Genomic DNA, 19,877 nt, shown 5'->3' on the forward strand with positions numbered 1-19,877 from the left:
TACAGGATATTTGATAAGCTTGTTTAAAAATGGGCATATCCAAATATTATTGTAAACACCCAATGATTTGTTTTACCTGCAATATAAGTATTTTACTTAGTTGGCTTACATAGTAGCTAATAATATTTGTTAATGTAATTTAACTGCTGTGAACCTTTACTGAACAAATATTGAAATTTATACAAGTCAAAGAAAAAGATTCTCTAATGACTTTTGTAAAAGCTTCTGTTTAATAGTTAAGGAGAAAAGTTTATATGACATACCAGAAGCAATTAACAGCAGATTTTACATTTAATAAAAAGAAAGAAGCATATGTATTTGCTTTATTCATTCCATCATAATTTGCATTAGAGCTGTGGGTGTTTAATGAGCAAATTCCAACTAAAATGCTATATTGATTTTCTAAGTGAACTTTGTAATAGCTATCTACCTCACCAAAGCTGTCTGTTTACAGTTGTTTTCTTTACTAAAAACTAAAAATGTTTTAGAATTGATGGGCTTAGCATAATGATCATTTTGAAATAAAGAGCTCCAGTATAATAGGGTTTTTGGTTACAAAGATGAAGATGTTATTAAATTATTCCAGAGCAGATAAAATTTAGCTATTCAATGTAATATATAAATATATTTCAAGTACACTTTTGGTAAGCATTGGATAACAGTCTGGGGTGTTTTTTTCATTAGGTGAATTTTATCTAACATTGTAGGAATAACCTCTATTAACTCTTGCATGTCCTGAGATATATGTGCTATTGCTAAAAAATAAGTCTTTGTTTTAACTTAATGCCTGAATATACATATTCAGTTCATGTGTCATATTTCAAGGGGAGGGGAAATTGTATACAAAATGTTATTCTTGTTGGTCAGCTCTCGAGATAAACAGGGGAGGGTTGGTTGGTACTTCGATGGCAGGTTTCCAAGGAAAACCCAGGAGGGTGGAATTGGTGATTAAGTAGCTGGTTTTCATTTCTTAGAGTCAGGCACTGAATTACTGTGCTAGCATGGAACTATGAGCTATTGTGCTGCTGGAGGTGCCATCTTTTGTCGTGGACATAAGAACCTGATTATGTTTATTCACAATCCCATGACACTTTTCATAAGCATAGATAGGGCTGTCGATCCTGATGTTCCAACCTGGATAACTGCATTCTTTTTATCAAAATATCTCCCAGTGTGTTTTATTTGGACTCTCATGCTTCAGATCCTGTCCTAAATATAGCATAAAAATGTTGCGCTGTTAAACAGATGTTCTTTTTCACTCCAGAGGTGGCTGCGTTTCAGTGGGTGATGATTTCCTTATAAAGTTTGTAAAGCATTTTGAGATCCTTCTGGTTGAAAGATGCTATATAGAAAAGTAAAGTTTTGGTATTTTTCTGTAACAGAATGCTAAATTATATAATAATACTCTCTTTTTCCTGTTCACTCTTTTGGTCCTTATTTATAGAGCTGTTTTTGATAAAGGAAGGTGATAAGTATAACCACTTAGATATGTGTCAGCGCTCACTAATGACATAATGCTTCCCAGAATTCTCCAGTGCACACGGGTAGCATGGCCACCGCAACAGCATATGAGGGTTCAGTGTGCCTTGCCCCTGGAGTGGGTGTGGCCATGGCTCCTCTTGGCCATCCTTGGGGTGACTAGTGTCATTCAGTCCTAGTCCCCATAGGATCACAAGGACTGAGATTAGCTCAACCCCTCCATTGGAGTTGGGGGGAGTGAAAGCATACCTTGTCCCCTGCTCCATGAGCTTGATACTGGGTGGGAGATAATCATATTGTTTTGCAGTTGGGTGTTTCTTTTCGTTATTAACTTTGAAGAATTAGTCTTATGCTCCAGTCCTACAGCTCTCCTGAACTCAGTAGGGCTGTATGCAGCTGCAGGCGTCTGCCTTTGCCAAGTAGCTTGTAGGAGTGGGACTGTACTTCTATACATGACATATCAATAACTCTTTAAAATGTTGACTATTGCTGTGAGAATAAATTTCTCAGCCCATTTAGCTACTGTAATAATTGCACACTGTATGAAATGAAAAGTTTTTTTAAAAAAAATATTGATGTAATTTTAGAACTTTTTACATGTATGAAAAGGTCAGATACTAAAATACTAAAAATGATCAGATACTGTCAGAAGTGAATGTACCTGTTGAACATGAAAATATGTATGTAGAATCAGTAGATGATCTGGCCAGCAGAGGAATCTGGCAGATGGCAGATAAGGCTTCTACAACCAGCCAAGTGAGTTCAGCAAGAACTCTGCTGATTTCAAGGATTTTACCTTGTAACACATTTTTTTCCGGTTTCTGAGGGTGCCTGCTGCTAAGAGTCCATCTCTGTTTTAGCTTGGATAGGCTAGCCAGCCTTATACATGCTTTTTCTTTGACTTTCCAAATAACTTTTATTTTAATAAGAAAAAGTTAAAACGTTGTATTACTTTAAAAAAGTGACAGATTTGGAGCTGCTCTGTAATAATTTATTAATACTGTATGTTGACATGGTTATTGGGATGTTTACTGTATGAATATATTGGTTTAGTTTAATAGGGATCTGAAAGGAAAAAAATGGTTCAAGATAAGCCACATCTACACAAACGTTTGAGGATTGTTAAGAGACAATACCAGGACAGGAAAAGGCCCAGAAATACTGGAGATGAAAAGAAGTATGACAGTTTAAAAGGGTCTCTCTCTCAGAGGGAGGAGGGACGGGGGAAAGTTCTTTGGAGGAACCTGACTGAAACACATGGACCCTGCTGGCGGGTCTGAAGAAGTTAGGCCTGCCAAGGTTACCATCATGGAATGGTAAGCCTTTAGGTAAGATAGGCATGCGGATTCTGTTTGTTGTTTTAAAATCTTTTTTATCTAAATGCTTTGTTCCTACTGTTAAAATAACCAGTACTTTGGTTTAAGAAGTCTATCTGGTCACTATATACCACTGGTCAGAGACCCCCCAAAGGGAAGAACAGCAGATGTTGAAGCCAGTCAGACTGCTGAGTTAGCACAGTTGATACACAGGATACTGTGGGCCAGGGCCTGGGCTAAAAGTGGGAGAATTGTGGAATTCCACTCCAGGATAAACAGACACATTATGGTACAGACAGATAATACTTACCATGTCAAACTAACCAACCTGCTATATGCATCCGAAGAAGTGGGCTGTAGTCCACGAAAGCTTATGCTCTAATAAATTTGTTAGTCTCTAAGGTGCCACAAGTACTCCTGTTCTTCTTTTAACCAACCTGTATATCCCAGATCTATCTGGGACATAGCAGTTTTGTTGCAGTTTACCCAGGCACTGCTGAGATACAGAGGCTGTTATGTAGGCCTCTTCAGTTGGCACCATGATGCCATCACAAATTTCAGAAATCTTATGTCCCTTTGGGAACCTGATAGGTGTATGGACACAGTGCTTATCTGCACCAGACAGCTGTCCAGATGTCAGAATCATTCTCTGCATGTGCTATTAATTCTTTTATCTCCAAATCACGTGTGTAGTTCTGGAGCTGCATGCTCTGCCCATCCATCTAACTTTATCCCTTGCACAGTAGCAAGGATATCATCTCACAAAGAGGCAGGTAGCTTCTGGTGTTGTGTCCCTCCCAAACTCTACATCCATCTGCAGCAGAAAAATTCTTTTCCTCTTGCCACCAAACAATATTCAGGTTGGAGATATCTAAATGAGTATTTGATGGATGTGCCAAATCTGGGCAGAGTATTCTTGGACAATCAGGTGTGGTTTTTCTTATGACACAAAAATTATTTTCCTGCGAGAAACACAATTTGGCATATCTTCTGTGACCTCTCTAATGTGACTGAGTAGAGGGCTCCTCTTCAACAGTGAACATGAGGGTAGACCATACCCCTAGAAGCAATTTGTGTAGCTGTCCCCATTCTCCTTCATCCAGCCTATTAGATTGGCCCTCTCGCCCTACCCTCAGAAGCACAAAAATCACATCTATCTTCCTCCTTTCATCCACTTTCCAGTAATGCTTCTGATTCTGCTACAGGGGTGACAGAAGTATTTCATACCCAGAATTCCTTTCTTTATGATCTGTCAGGATTCATTCTTCCACACCTTCCCCCAGTGAACTACATCTCTCAGCTGCCAAAGCTGCTCGTGGAAGGGGTCAAGGAATCTGCAAGCTAAAGGATATTCACTGTATAGACTACATTTTCATCCAAATGTTTTGATATTCTTGTGGTTAACCCTTCAAATGACTTCATTTATTGAACAGTCCTAATGTCACAGTAGGCAGAACTATAGAAAGCGTGACATTTATGATACTCTATCTAAGGTGACCAGGGTAGGAGTTTCCCCTATGTCAAGTCTCTGTGTTTTGGGCATTCTAGATATTCCCTGTTCGAGTAATGCTAGGAAATGAATTGCTGCAGCACTTATAATGACCAAAAGAGTCATTTTATGAAAATGGATATCAGCTTCTTCCCCTTGCATTCTTTGATTGGCTAACTGACCAAACCAACACCACCCTCTTGGAAAAACTGATATTAATCTATGGAGACATAAGTTCCAACTCTGAAGATGTTTGGTCTTTCATGAGAGTATTACACTTGAATCCAGGTAGATTAGGCATCTGATGCTTCTCCCCTTTTTTAGTTTTGCTGTGGGAGGTTGTTAAGGAATCATTTATCTTGTAACATTCAGGAGTATTTATCTATGAATATTTCATGCTGTGATATTGTTAAATCCATAGTCTTGCTGTTTTATTTGTCATTGTATTTAAATATATCTGTATGGATAAATTAAAACTTCTGAAAAATAACTAAAAAAATGACATTTCATCATGGGGTATTTTCTCAACAAAATTTAGTCATGAGCAACAGTTTGTTCTGGTACTTTTGACTGCAGTGACATTTTATTGCTAGCTTGTCTTTTGAATATTTTCTGTAAATATTTTTAAATGTATTTATTTGGTATCAATGATATAAGTACAGTAGTAAGCAAAAAGTGTATTATAAAATAGAATTACAATTTTATATAGTGCCATTCCCGTGAAGTATGGTAAAGAGCTTTATACTAAATTGGATAGAGCCACTTTAATACAGACATCATAATAATGTACAAAGGTGAAGCAGGAAAAAGGAAACTAAGATAGAAAAAGCAGCAGAGTTGGCTCTAGGTTAAAGTGAACAAGATCTAGACTTGAAGAAAGGAAATGACTCATCCATGATTCAGAGAATGGGAGGGAATTCCAGATAGAGGGGGAAATACAAATGCAATAGCCTTTGACTCAGCAGAATCTTGAGAATACTGGAAAACATGCCAGCATTTGGAGGTGTCAGAATTGGGTGCAGGGGAACTATGTGAATTAAAGATTAGTTCATTAGAGTGAAAGGGGCCCACAGAGAACTTTGAAACCCAGGGGAAACAATTTTGATTTGAATTTGGAAATTCAATTCCAGTGCCAATGGTAGAGGATATAGTCCTTCTTCTTGGAATAAAAGTAGTCTCACTGCAGCATCCTGAGTGCCCTGAAGTTGAGAATAGGGATTTAGGATGACTGCAAAGAGAGATCTGCAATATTAGAGAGGGGGAATGATGAAAGTGTGTGAATAAAGATTTTAGCAGAAGCAGGGTTGAGGTAGGGATTCTGACCGTGTACCAGAGATGGTGTTAGCCATGTTGGCAAGAGAGATGTAGGAAGAAAAAGTAAGCCCAGTGTGAAGAATGACTTGAAGGTTTCTGTCCTTGGGAGCAAACTAACAGTAAATCTTAGTTTATTGGCACCTAATGCTCAAAGGTCCCTGAATGCTTTAACAGATAATAGAATGATATATTAACAATAAAGTAAAGGCTTGACAGGGAGAGAGGGGTGCTGACCATGTTATCTTTGTAATACCAGGGAGGCACCATGCAAGAGCTAAATTGTGCACCACTTTGGGGCTGGTTAAAGTGTGGTGTTAAAAGCAACTTCAGGAGATCCTTTCTCTTAATCTGATGTCTTGCTGTAAGAGAAGGAGTCTTGTTATGGTATCTTCACATTAGCAAATGTTATGTATAGGAAGTACAGTCAAGACTTGATCCAAAGGACACTGAAGTGAGTGGAAAAACCATTGATTTCAATAGACATTAGATAGGGCCCCATGTGAGGATACAACTAAAGCTGTGCTAAACACGCTGGTCATTTTTGCAGCACTCGTGGAAGAAGTTTATACTGCTCAACGAGAACGTGATGAAGCTGTCATGGCTAGACTTAAGTTAGCCAATGAAGAGCGAGATGAAGCACTTCTTCGAGCCAAGCATTTGGAGCAGTCTCTTAAAGAGTATGTATGTTTTTTCTGCTATGTGTAAAAAGATGGCTGTTATTGGAAGCCAAGGGAAACCTGATAGAACTCAAAAGTGAACATGTGGTAAATCTTAACATGAATTTCAGTGTGATAGAATGTAAGAGGACAGCAATAGTCTCGATATTCCAGCTGTATGTGTAGGTTTAAAAAAAAAAACATGATCAAACGAGGTCATGTTTTTCTCCCCGGATGGAGAACGAGGTGAATGATTCTGGTTGCAGAAAGAAAAAGATCCACTATTGATTTATTCAGAGATAAATCAGGGAAGATAAATCTACCGACAGTGACCAATGCCAGGTGTCCCAGAGGGAGTGAACCTAACAGGTAATGATCAAGTGCTCTCTCTCCTGCCATTCATCTCCACCCTCTGACAGACAGAGGCTAGGGACACCATTCCTTACCCATCCTAGCTAATAGTCATTAATGGACTTAACCTTCATTAATTTATATAGTTCTCTTTTAAACCCTGTTATAGTCCTAGCCTTCACAACCTCCTCAGGCAAGGCGTTCCACAGGTTGACTGTTCACTGTGTGAAGAAGAACTTCCTTTTATTTGTTTTAAACCTGCTGGCCATCAATTTCATTTGGTGGCCCCTAGTTCTTATATTATGGGAACAAGTAAATAACTTTTCCTTATTCACTTTCTCCACACCACTCATGATTTTATATACCTCTATCATATCCCCCCTTAGTCTCCTCTTTTCCAAGCTGAAAAGTCCTAGCCTCTTTAATCTCTATCCCTTTTTGAATGATTCCTAACATCCTGTTTGCTTTTTTGACTGCCGCTGCACACTGCGTGGACGTCTTCAGAGAACTATCCACGATGACTCCAAAATCTCTTTCCTGATTTGTTGTAGCTAAATTAGCCCCCATCATATTGCATGTATAGTTGGGGTTATTTTTTCCAATGTGCATTACTTTCCATTTATCCACATTAAATTTCATTTGCCATTTTGTTGCCCAATCACTTAGTTTTGTGAGATCTTTTTGAAGTTCTTCACAGTCTGCTTTGGTCTTAACTATCTTGAGCAGTTTAGTATCATCTGCAAACTTTGCCACATCATTGTTTACCCCTTTCTCAAGATCATTTATGAATAAGTTGAATAGGATTGTTCCTAGGACTGACCCTTGGGGAACATCACTAGTTACTCCTCTCCATTCTGAAAATTTACCATTTATTCCTACCCTTTGTTCCCTGTCTTTTAACCAGTTCTCAATCCATGAAAGGATCTCCCCTCTTATCCCATGACAACTTAATTTACGTAAGAGCCTTTGGTGAGGGACCTTGTCAAAGGCTTTCTGGAAATCTAAGTACACTATGTCCACTGGATCCCCCTTGTCCACATGTTTGTTGACTCCTTCAAAGAACTCTAATAGATTAGTAAGACATGATTTCTCTTTACAGAAACCATGTTGACTTCTGCCCAACAATTTATGTTCTTTTATGTGTCTGACAATGTTATTCTTTACTATTGTTTCAACTAATTTGCCCGGTACTGACGTTAGACTTACCGATCTGTAATTGCCGGGATCACCTCCAGAGCCCTTTTTAAATATTGGCGTTATATTAGCTATCTTCCAATCGTTGAGTACAGAAGCTGATTTAAAGGACAGGTTACAAACCATAGTTAATAGTTCCACAATTTCACATTTGAGTTCTTTCAGAACTCTTGGGTGAATGCCACCTGGTCCTGGTGATTTGTTACTGTTAAGTTTATCAATTAATTCCAAAATCTCCTCTAGTGACACTTCAATCTGTGACAATTCCTCAGATTTGTCACCTACAAAGGATAGATCGGGTTTGAGAATCTCCCTAACATCCTCAGCTATGAAGACTGAAGCAAAGAATTCATTTAGTTTCTCCGCAATGACTTTATCGTCTTTAAGTGCTCCTTTTGTATTTCGATCGTCCAGGGACCCCACTGGTTGTTTAGCAGGCTTCCTGCTTCTGATTTAAATATTTGTATAAGATGGAACAGCTCCAACAGGACAAATTGAGAGACTGGATCTAAGGCCTAGCAATTAGGGCACTCACTTGAGATGTGGGAAAGACTGCCAGAGGCAGAACAGGGACTTGAACCTGAGTCTCCTGCATCCCAGGAGAGTGCTGTGTGGGGGGTGGGGGCAGTGGGGGGAAGAGAGAGACCAGAAACTGCATTCTGGACCTGAGGACCCATCCCAACAAAAGTTTTATTGAAACCGATACATTTAGACAAATCCACTTATTCCAGTGAAAAAACATTCTGTCAAAAAATGCCAGCTCTAGTGAGCAAACCAGGCTAGTGTTTCCAACCACAGAGTGTGCCAGACTAGCTAAAGTGGAATGATAGAATAGGTAATGCTGGTGAGGGAATGACGTTATATGTGAAGGAAAGTAAACATAGTAAAAATCTTAAATGAATCAAACTATTCCATAGAATCTCAATTCCATGCTGGATTAATATGAGTATAGCAGTAGAAAGATACTACCGACCACCTGACCAGGATGGTGACAGCGTTTGGGAAATGCTTAGGGAGATCAGAGAGGCTACAAAAACAGAAAACTCAATAATAATGGGGGATTTCAACTATCCATATATTGACTATCCGTACATGTCACCTTAGGACAGGATGTAGAGATAAAATTTCCAGACACCATTAATGACTGCTTCTTGGAGCAGCTAGATTTGGAACCCACAGGGGAGAAACAATTCTTGAGTTAGTCCTAAGAGGCACACAAGATCTGGTCCAAGAGGTGAATGTAGCTGAATCGCTTAGTAATAGCAAATATAATGTAATTAAACTAAACCTCCCTGTAGGGTGGAAAATACCAAAGAAACCCACCACAGTAGCATTTAACTTCAAAAAGAGGAACTACACAAAAATGAGGAGGAAATTAAAGGAACAGTCATGAATGAAATCCCTGCAAGCTGTATGGAAACTTCTTAAAAACACCATAATAGAGGTTCAAACTAAAGGCACAACACCATGCTCTGGATGTCCCTGAACCTCGACTGCCAGAAGCTGGGACACGATGGTAGGGGATGGATCTCTCAATAAATTGCCCTGTTCTTTCATTCCCCTGAAGCATCTGGCACTGGCCACTAGCAGAAGATGGGAGAGTGGGATCAGTGGACCATTGGTCTGATGCAGTGTGGCCATTCTTACATTGTTATGAATGCAGAGGTCTAGTGTGGGTGGAGAAAGATGCAGGACCCAGACGCCCCCCAATACACACTCACTCTTCCTCTCTCTCTCTCTCTCTGCAAATGTGCTGCTGCATCTGAAGATGAAACAATAGTTAGCTTCTTATAAGCCATTCCCCTTCCCTCTTTGCTTCTGTTGTGGACTCTAATGGAGCACGCTGCAAGAGCAGCTTGTGTACAGTTCCAAGTGTCAGGCTCAGGCAGCAGCTTTACTCCTTTCATGGCTCTTGTTCAGCCCTGGGTTTCACCAACAGACAACTCTCACAACAGCAGCATAAAGGCTTCTGGTGCATAGGGTGACCAGATGTCCTGATTTTATAGGAACAGTCCCAATTTTGGGGTCTTTTTTTATATAGGCTTCTATTACCACACACACCCTGTCCCGATTTTTCACACTTGCTGTCTGATCATCCTACTGGTGCGAGGGGATATGGGGAAGGGGAACAGAGTACTAGAAAGGAGGAGGGTATGGGGGCATAAGGGAAGAAGAGCCAGCAAAGCACATATAAAAGAGCAATAAGTTAAAAAGGGAAATAAAGAAAAAGTATACAGAAAAGAGAGATGAGAAGTGGGGGGGGGGGGAAGCACCTGGGAAAGGAGAAGTGAGAGAAAATAGCCAGAGAGAAAGGAAAGATGACATCTGCTGAACTGGCAGTAGAGAGATGTTCTAACAGAAAAAGGTTGGGAACCACTGCTCCAGGGAGCTAGAGAGAGCCCTAAGCATGTCTGTTTGTATGAAGCCACTAAAGGGCTCCATGTATCAGGCAGGTAAAGAATATCAAGATGATATATCTGACTCTATTTCCCCAGTCTGAGCCCTAGGATTGGTCCTTCTTTGCAGAATGAGAATTGTGTATTGTTCCAAATGTTCACAATTCTGGAAATTGTGCTGCAACTTGAGTTCATCCCCATAATATGTTGTATCACTGAGAACAGACAGTATTTCACAGTAGCAAGTATAGTATCTGTAAGTGTTGTACCACATAAAGTAAATACAATAGATTTTGCATTGTACTTAGTTGCTACTTTTTAAATATTTGACTTTAGTAGGAAACCTCATTAACTGTTTCTTTTCTCTGGGGCAAAATGGATATCTGCCTCTCTTTGGGTATTTTTATTAGCTGAAGCAATAGGCATTTTTTCTTACTCTAATCCCCTAGAGTAAATGTGGTTTCTGTATCAGAGATAACTGGTAGGAAAGACTTAATTAGAAAAACTATTCTCATGAAGCTTCCCTTACAAATTTTTTTCTTGGTGGAGCTGCTGATTTTTACACAGTAAACAACCTGCATTTTTCCAAACAGAAATGCCCCCATTATTGTTCTACATTTGTATTCAACCTCTTGGTACTGAGAGTTGGCAATTTGCATTCATGCTTTGTTGTTTATACTTGATGATTGTATTAGAGAATAAAGCTGAGAAATGCCACTTGCCAATGGGTTAAAATAAAACTAGATCCCTTTACAATAGTCTGGCTGCCTGGTGTGCTCTGTTAGTCAATTGAGTTTTACAAGTTTCTTAAGTATCACTGCCCATAACTCTGGCCCAAAATCAGATCTAGGAGATAGCCTTATCCACAAAGGGTAATAATACTCATTTTTTCCTTCTAGTTGGCTGGGTTCTATTGTTGACCCACCCGGTTAGCGGGTGTTGGAAACGCATAGGGAAATGCCAGTTGAACCCTGCTGACTCACAATAGCAGGTGTAGATCATTTGCCTACTCTTGCAATGATGATGGCCCCATTAGTCAGAGGAATCTAGGGACTTGGATTGATCTGTTTTAAAGGAGGAACTCTAGGGATAACCAAGCTAGGAGTGAGAGTTCAGGTTGGAGTTTACATTTTGTGTGTAAACTTGTTAATAAGGTCAAATCTCATCAAAGAGGTAAGGTTCAAACCTACTCACCACATATTTACTGTTTTGGGGTATGCTGGGAATACCATCTGCTCAGAACCTCCCAAATAAATGTGTTCCACTATACAGCAGCAATAGAGCATTCCTTTCTGAATTGCTTCCCTTGATTACAAGAATTCAGGTGGCTTTGTCTGACTATGAACTTGTACAAATTGATCAAAAAGCACAGAGGAAATTCACTAATCACCATACTAGGTAACTGCACTAGTATTAAATGTCAAAGGTCAGATGGCAAGAATGGGTTGATTTCCTAGCCTCGTGTGCATAAGAGGCTATACCATATTTAGGGTCACGAAGACTAGTGCATTCAAAGGCACAGGGTTAGTACACTGTCAAAGGCACAGGGTTAGTACACTGCTGTGTGGCAGAGGGATGTTTGAAGGGTGATCTCTGACAACAGCATCACAGTACAAATTACACCTAGTTCTTTGGCAGACACTGGAAGTTTGATGATTACAGTATCTGTTTTTGAAATTAGAACAGGAGTACTTGTGGCACCTTAGAGACTAACAAATTTATTAGAGCATAAGCTTTCGTGGACTACAGCCCACTTCTTCGGGCTGTAGTCCACGAAAGCTTATGCTCTAATAAATTTGTTAGTCTCTAAGGTGCCACAAGTACTCCTGTTCTTTTTGCGGATACAGACTAACACGGCTGCTACTCTGAAACCTGTTTTTGAAATGTTACATTACAGCCTCTGCCAGAACTGCTTTTTCTTAAGCTACTTAGTATGTGCTGGATCCACCACTTGCTTAAGTATCTATGAACTGGGTGAGGCTGCACTTCTTTAATGTTTAAGCTTATTTTTTAACAAGGTGTTAATCTCTGTATTTTGGACCCCCAAATGTTCTGTAAATAATCAGATGTTTAGATTTTAATTAAAATTAACTTTTTAATTATTATAGAAAAAAGTGTAATTTCCCATTTAATCACCTCTGTATGCAGAAATTTGTGCTATTACTCATTGCTGTTGCAGAGCACAATTGTAGTTGTTCGGCAAAACTGTAAAACTTTATTGCCTCTTTACATATAAGTAAATGTGGCAGCGAAACAAGGAAAGAAAGAGTTCAATATTTTTGTTCCAGAATTAAGGAAGGGCACCACCGGAGGCTTAAATTAACTCCTATATTTTATGATGGGATAAAACAAAATTTCTAAGTGAGGTTTAACTATAACGTTTGTCCTCCTAGGTGGAGGGGAAGAACTACATTTTGTTAAAACAACCCTTTCTTCCCCGCCCCCCCCCAACCTACTGTCCCATTTCATTTTGGGGTGCAATAAAGACAACAAGAATATAATTTCAGGTTAAAGTTGTAAGTCCAGAAATAAATAAAATAAGAGCACCAGTGCTTTCTATCACTAGGGAACTTTCTTCATCTAAGCACATATGAACAATTGATCCTTGTAGTCATATATAGCAGTAAACATTAATAACTTAACAGTCTGAAGTCAATGCTGAAGATATGGAGCATTATTGAAAGATGGAGTCGAGCAGGTGGCACTTTAATATGTTCAGTGTCATGGTTGACTCTAAAGACTAGTAGAATGAAATTACTTGAGGTTCTAAAGATTTAAAAAGCGAACTCATTTTGCTGCACTAAGGAAATGCTACTGATCAGGCTTTCTGTGTCCCTTTTTTCTAGGCTAGAAAATATTAACCCTGAAGAAAATGACATGGTAAGCCATTCTCTGAGGAGATTTCTTGATGTCAGTCTTATATCTTAGAGGCTTAAGTTCAATTGAGTGGGTTTCAAGAACTAAGATGTGGGAAAAAAGAAGAATTGACACACTAATAATGTACATCTTTGCTGCAATATGAAAATTCAATAACTTCACTCAGTCAATTTACAATTCACATGTGCCTATTAATTAAAACCCTATATTAAATAAAATATATTAAAACTTCATGTCTGACTAACGTATAATGCTGTTGGTAGACATTACAGGAATTACTGAACAGAATAAACAATGCAGACACAGGGATAGCTATACAGAAGAATGGAGCTATAATTGTGGATCGAATACACAGGACCAAGGAGCGTAGAAAGAAAATAACAGCTGAGGAAATGAATGCAGTGATTGAAGAACGGGATGCTGCTTTGTCTCAAGTAAGTCCCTACTAGTCTATAAAAAAATTCAATGCCACATTCTCTCTCTCCTTTATCTTTGGGGAAACAAAATCTTCCATGCATGTTTCCTGTTCACAGTTCGCTTTTTAAAAAGTCCTTCCACATAGAGAACTCCTGAACACTATGCAATTATTGTAGTACCGTAGAAATGCTATTTAAAATGGCCTTAACAACGTTTGCAAGCCACTGTTCAAAGAGAAAAGATTATTTTTTTGCATCTAATACTCCTGGTTACAAAAGATGGTTCTCTGTGTTTTCTTTTTTTAAGTATAGCTTCCAAAGTACTAACCTTTATAGAACTGCTAAGAGCTCAGTTGTGCAGCTCATTGTCTGGCTATGCCGAAAGAAGGACAGAAGACATCTGACATGGATTTAATCAGGCTGCAACTTTATTATTAGATATCTGGAACTACCCAGCAGATAAAAGTGTACAGTGCAGGTAACCCCATGTTTATTCTGTAATTACCTAGGGGGCTTTACCAGCTCCCCCTCTTTATCCATCCAGGTCCCTCCAGCAAATCCATTGCTAGGAACTTACCATCCATCCCCCTCATGGAGGGTTAAGGTGAGCTATAAGAATGGGGGTTGGCTCCCTGCTGTACCAATCATAGGAGTCCCCAACCACTCCTTGTTCATTCCTTTAATGGATGCATGCATGCATGAACAGAGCCCTGGCTGAACCTGCTGTGGGGAAGGTTTAAAAGGAGAAAAAAAAAAACCCAACTGCACTCATACCAATATAGTGGTAAGGGAAAAGCGTTATGCTCACAGCGGGTATAGACCAAACCTGGTATTTTACCACCTAAAGGGGAGGGAGGATGGGTCCTGCTTCAGACTGCTCTGTGTAAAAGGGAGGCTTCAGGCCCAGAGCTGCCTCTCTTAAATTCTGCATTCCTAGGGGATGAATCAGTGACCATGCTGACCTTTTTGCAACAGTTTTCATTCCCTCCCCAAGCCATAAAGCACTGTTCTGTTCACTCGGCCATCCAGCCAAATTACCCCCCCACACACTTAAAGGTGCAGGGCAGTTATTGTGATGGTGTAAATGGACACACAAGGTGCAGGGCAACAGTGCACTTGGCCCTCAATATTTGTAAAGGGGTAACCATTATAAATGGCAGAGAAATCCTGTCTCACATAACTACTCTTTAAGACAAGCAAATTCTTCCCTAGGGTTCTGCATTCAAGAGCTGAAAATCAGGTCCTTGATATACTGTTCTGGTTTTCAGTGTCTTTACCATTTTACTATAATCAACAGATGTTTGATGTCCCTTCCTGCTCCTGATACCTCTGAACACGTGGCCCCTTCCATCTCCCTAGCTTCACCAAAAAACACAGTGCCCCTTCCCTGAAGCAGGCAGAGAGCCCTCCTGCTCCTCAGTTGCTTCCATGGGCTATGAGTCGTACCTCACCATAGAATCGCTTTGGGTTCTGTGCCCAATCTTGGCTGCTCCTACACTTAGCACCTGATATGACCTGTTTCCACATTCCTGGGTTCTGTCCTTTGGGATCAGGTCATGGGGATAGTCAGATCACGTTGGGAGTGCAGCTGGGGGAAAATAAGGGGATTTTAGATGGGGGTATGTACAGCCATTAAGCACTCACCCCATGCAAGAGCTGTGATCTGGCTCTGCCTCTCAGAGGGCCAGAAACCCAACATCCTCCCTGAACCTTAATTATCTAAATTATACAGTCTCCAAGTAGCATCCATCTGGGGATTAACTAGTTTTTAAAGTCGTTTTATGGTCTTTGTTGTTGAATTTACATTGCACCAAGAAGCTACCAGGTAGGAGAGTGTCCTCTCCAAATCCTGAAACTTCCTCCTCGTCTGCGGTCACTTCTGTTCTTACGTTCTACCCTATTTTACCCTGGCCAGCCACCTCTACTTGGCATGCAACCATGTAATGTTCATGTAGTTATGGAATTGCAACAGGCATTAATGTTGGGTTCCTTTATTTTTTGTTTTTCTGCATTTTCTCCCCACCGCATTCCAAACACAGAAGAGAAACATTACAAAATAAGTAATTTTTTTTAAGATGAAATAATATCTCTGGGAATCGGGAAAGTTGTATTTCATGAAATGCCATGAATGAGCTGGGTGACTAAGAAACTGTTCAGAGATTTTTTTTTTCACTACACTTCCTTCCTCTGTTGGTTCATTCTTTGCTCAGGACAGATATATTAAAAAGAGAGAATTTCTGAGGACATGTGTTGGCACAGTTGCTTTGCAGCATCAGATGGTGTGAATTTTTTTATTTTTTATTTTCAAAGGGAGTAGGATCTGCATCTTAATGTACATATTGAATAAACAATAGGCATTTAGAGAGAAATTCTGTTCTCACTGTGCTGGGGGTGCAAAGAGAGGGCTCCTGCAGCAGGGAAAGGGGTGGAGTCAGAGGACCTACTTCTATTAGAGTCTTTGGTTCTGGTTCCTGTTGCAGGAGCTTATTGGAGCCACACAGGGCCTTTGTTAGGGCCCTGTTCCTTCATAGAGATGTCCAGAATCTATGTACCATTCAAACACAAGGTCTTGTGTTGGCCCTCTGCACAGGTGTGAGCATCCTTCACAGACTAGTGGGGCTGGGGCTTTCTACAGTAAATGGATAATAATTGATAGAGTACAACTGAAAGACTAGCCAAGGAACCGGTGTGACAAGAGTTTCAGGTAGCATTATAAAAAGTTATTTGAGCAAAGCATAAATAGTTTGCCAAATCACCTGTACTTCAGGACATAGTACTTTTATTGACTTCTCAACTATTTTTAATTTGTTGATTAAATTATACAAATTTACCTGAACATATCTTTAGTCATTTCTTTCTCCTCAGTTCATCTTTGGCTACTTCCTGTCTCCTCCATTCATTTGCCATTCCAGAATGTATTTGATTATATTTTTTTTTTTTTTTTTTTTTTTAAAAGCTTATTAGCAGCATGGTTACTAGTGAAACACCCAACAGTCCTGTGAACATTTTATGCTGGATTTTTTTATTATTATTGGCTTTCCTTACGTAGGACATTGAAAGTTGGGCAACCAGTAAGAGAACAGATTTTGGCAAAGGAGGAGAATGTTTGGTATTTTTAGTTTTGGTTTTTTGGGGTGTGTGTGTTTTTTTTGTTTGTTTGTTTGTTTTTTGGTCAGTGTCCTTTCAAATAGGAATTGTAATCTTGGTCAGTAAAACCTATAAACTCTTGAATATCACCATTTGAGTGAGATGGTGTGCGCATGCACACAGAAAGAGATTTTTTTTTAAAAAAAAAACAGCTTGTTTAAATAATCTCAAAGAATCATGTATAATACATTGCTTTCCCAAATAATTAAACCAAGCATTAATAAAAGGTCAGTTATTCCACATAATAATGGCTTAGGTGCCAAGAGCATCACAGCCAATTTACACTTCTGTCAGCATAATACACAGGTAGTTTTAAGTAGATAGTGCTGGTCATAAAAAAACATTGTGATCTGAATTATATTGTGCTACCAACATTTGATGCCAGGCAGTACTGCTCCACTTGATATTCATTTAAAAAATCCTACTACTATGAACTGTAAATAATTATTATGAATAGAACTCTATGAAATTTACGGATGGAAAACCTAACTTATATTTTTACACGTAAGAAGCTCTTATCTTACACATTCTAGAATATTAGTTATAAGTCTTGGAATTGTGGCCACCATTTCAAACCACATTTCTTAATTGATAATGGCTTGGGTACTTTTGCAATATACAAATTACTGGTCTTTTGTTAAGATTGTAACAACAATTATTACAATTTATTAGCAAGAAGAATAGGAGAGGGAATCTTGCATTAGACCACAAGGGGACTGAAGGTAACTCAGGGGATATCTATAGTTATACTATAATTAACCCAAATTATTGTCATTTAGATCTGGCCTTGACACAGGTGTTGGTAGCATCTGCAAGATGAGATCTCTCCATTTTCATAAAATGTGGACATAAAATCACATTCACACACAGACACATCATAAAAATTGAGCCAAAACAGGGGTTACAATCCGTCACACCCATAGGGATTCATCTGTAGTCTGTGGCTGTCTTCTGGAGCACAGCATTTAAGAGTTCAAAATTTGTGAGGCTCTGTGAAAACTACATCCTCCTATACAATTTGTTAGTATCTGGTGAAGGAGCAACAGTGCCACTTAAGTTACCAGCATAACTGATTTCACTTCCTCCCTGCTTTCAGGGTTTTACAGGGGCTATGTTTAATTAAGCTACTCCATTAACCTTCTGAATGAGTCCCTTCGCAGCCTGACACTTGACTGTTAACTACAATTTACCTGAACAGCATCCAGACCTTCTGGTATTATTTATAGGTTTTCAGATTTTTCTGATTCAGAAACTGTAACACAGAAGGCCATGCAACTTTAACTTATCAGTTATTTTTCAGTTGAATGATATTTAATATTCTTAAATAATGGATGCACTGTAATAAATTAGGTGCCCTCTATGAGCATATAAATACAGGCTGTCTTGAAGTAGTCTTTCAGGTGTGTGGTGTGGTGGTTTTTTTGCAGTACATTGTGGTAGCTCTATTGTATTAGATTACTGTATTTAATTAGACTGCTATTGTACACATGCTTAACAATAATTAACTAGTTATATTTTGTGACTTTGAATTGTACTTGAATTTTTCACTGCTGCACAAACTAGAAATGCTCACTAATTTTTAGGAAATGTGGTCGTGATTCAAAGGGTTTTTTAAAAAAAAAATCTAGATTTCCCCCTGTTTGTTTTGAGATTTTAAATGTGATCACCATGTCTTAACAGAAAGATGGACACTATTATCACCATATCGAGCGGCACACGTGTCCGCAATCTTAGATCATTCACTAGATTGCTGAGCAAATACGCAAACTAAATTTTGTACGTGTGAAAACAAATAAAATGATATAAACTCAAATATTTGATACTACTTTTCGTATGTATTTTCAAGTGAATAAAAAACAAACAACTAAAGTATGGCTAAACATTGACATCCATTCCTTCCCACCCCCATCACACACACCAGTGTCAACCCCATTTAAAAAAAACAAACAAACACAACCATTCCGTTGTATCTGCCAAGATATATTTGTTAGTGAACAGATACTGGGTTATGGTGTAGAACTTGCCTGTTTTATGGCTGCTCTTCAATTTCTTCATTCTCATGGCAGTCAGCATCTATCTGTTTTCTTTTCAGTTTCTTGGTTTATATTCAGTTTAACCTTAACCCGTTCATGGAACTATCCTGTCCATTCAAATGTTTGTAATGTAGTTCTTGGTTTTTCTTCGCAAGTCTTGCTTGTTTATTGAGTAATCAAATATATTTGTGATTAACATTTAATACAAATACAACACACTGTAGTCACAATTTGGTAATCTTCATTAAATACTTTAAAGGAAATAGTTACCAGCAGGAGGCAATATGGTGTAATGCCTCAAAGTAGCAACTGGCTATAAGCCATTTTACACCTTCTGGACAGGAATGTTAATATGATTAAAGGTTTGGCAGCTGAAACTGGGGCACTCAGTAAGGCATTGCAAAAAAATTTTTCTTCCCTTTTGAGGAAAGAAAATAAATGATTTTCATCGGTATAGCTTGAAGGTGCTTTTAAAGGAAGTAAACCAAGAGCATGGATCATACTACAGAAGGATCATGTATTTATTGTGTTTTCAGCCCTAACTTCCATTGAGTAGATATTTTGTAATCAAGGTACAGCCAGTGGCTATGCAAAGTTTAATATTAAAGGTGTAGAATTTGTTGTAGAAGAGAAGCAATAGTTTCATGGCCAGTATAGCATTGTCTGTTTTTAATACTCTGGATTGAAGCAGTAACGTAATTGGCAAGCAACCCTGGTTTTACTGTTCTGAATAGTTTGATCACATCCTGCTGTGCAGGAACATGCTTATGACTGTTCATGTACAAAACTGGCACACTCCCAGTTGCTCATCTGAAACAAGTTAAAGTGCCTTTCTCCATTTCAAGGCACTGTTTGGCATCAGACAGTGTTTAATGGTAACTGAGAACAAAGATTAGAAGCAGTAAGCTTCCCTGCCCACCATTATCAATTTCAGCTAATAACTAATAAATGTCAATAGTCTCAGTGGGCCAACTTCTTATTAACCTTTCTGAGGCTGTTATCAAACAGTTCTTCTGGTTTTACACCAAATAAGGTCCAGAGCTCAGTGTTTTTTCTGTGGTTCCTAGATCATTCAAGATTTCTCACCACACATCGGTGAACATTTCTCATTTAAGAAATACACCTGTGAGCTGCAATAACTTTAAAAACCACAAAAAAGTGGTTATTTGAAAAATAGGTTGGGGCTGCAATCTAAACTAGGGAATCTGT

At 38.8% G+C, this 19,877-nt stretch overlaps 1 protein-coding gene across 19 annotated transcripts in view; it reads left to right on the top strand.

Annotated features, from left to right (window-relative positions):
• MIPOL1 (mirror-image polydactyly 1) overlaps nucleotides 1-19,877 on the top strand; it is a 291,247-nt gene that overhangs the window by 96,322 nt on the left and 175,048 nt on the right. For all 19 annotated transcript variants that reach the window (XM_065593314.1, XM_065593313.1, XM_065593308.1 and 16 more), the window contains 3 exons: nucleotides 6,146-6,275; nucleotides 13,042-13,075; nucleotides 13,336-13,506. In XM_065593314.1, coding sequence (XP_065449386.1) covers nucleotides 6,146-6,275; nucleotides 13,042-13,075; nucleotides 13,336-13,506 — 335 coding nt within the window. The remainder of the gene's footprint in view (nucleotides 1-6,145; nucleotides 6,276-13,041; nucleotides 13,076-13,335; nucleotides 13,507-19,877) is intronic.

Source organism: Chrysemys picta, chromosome 4 (assembly GCF_011386835.1).
Source record: "Chrysemys picta bellii isolate R12L10 chromosome 4, ASM1138683v2, whole genome shotgun sequence".
Taxonomy (NCBI): domain Eukaryota; kingdom Metazoa; phylum Chordata; order Testudines; family Emydidae; genus Chrysemys; species Chrysemys picta.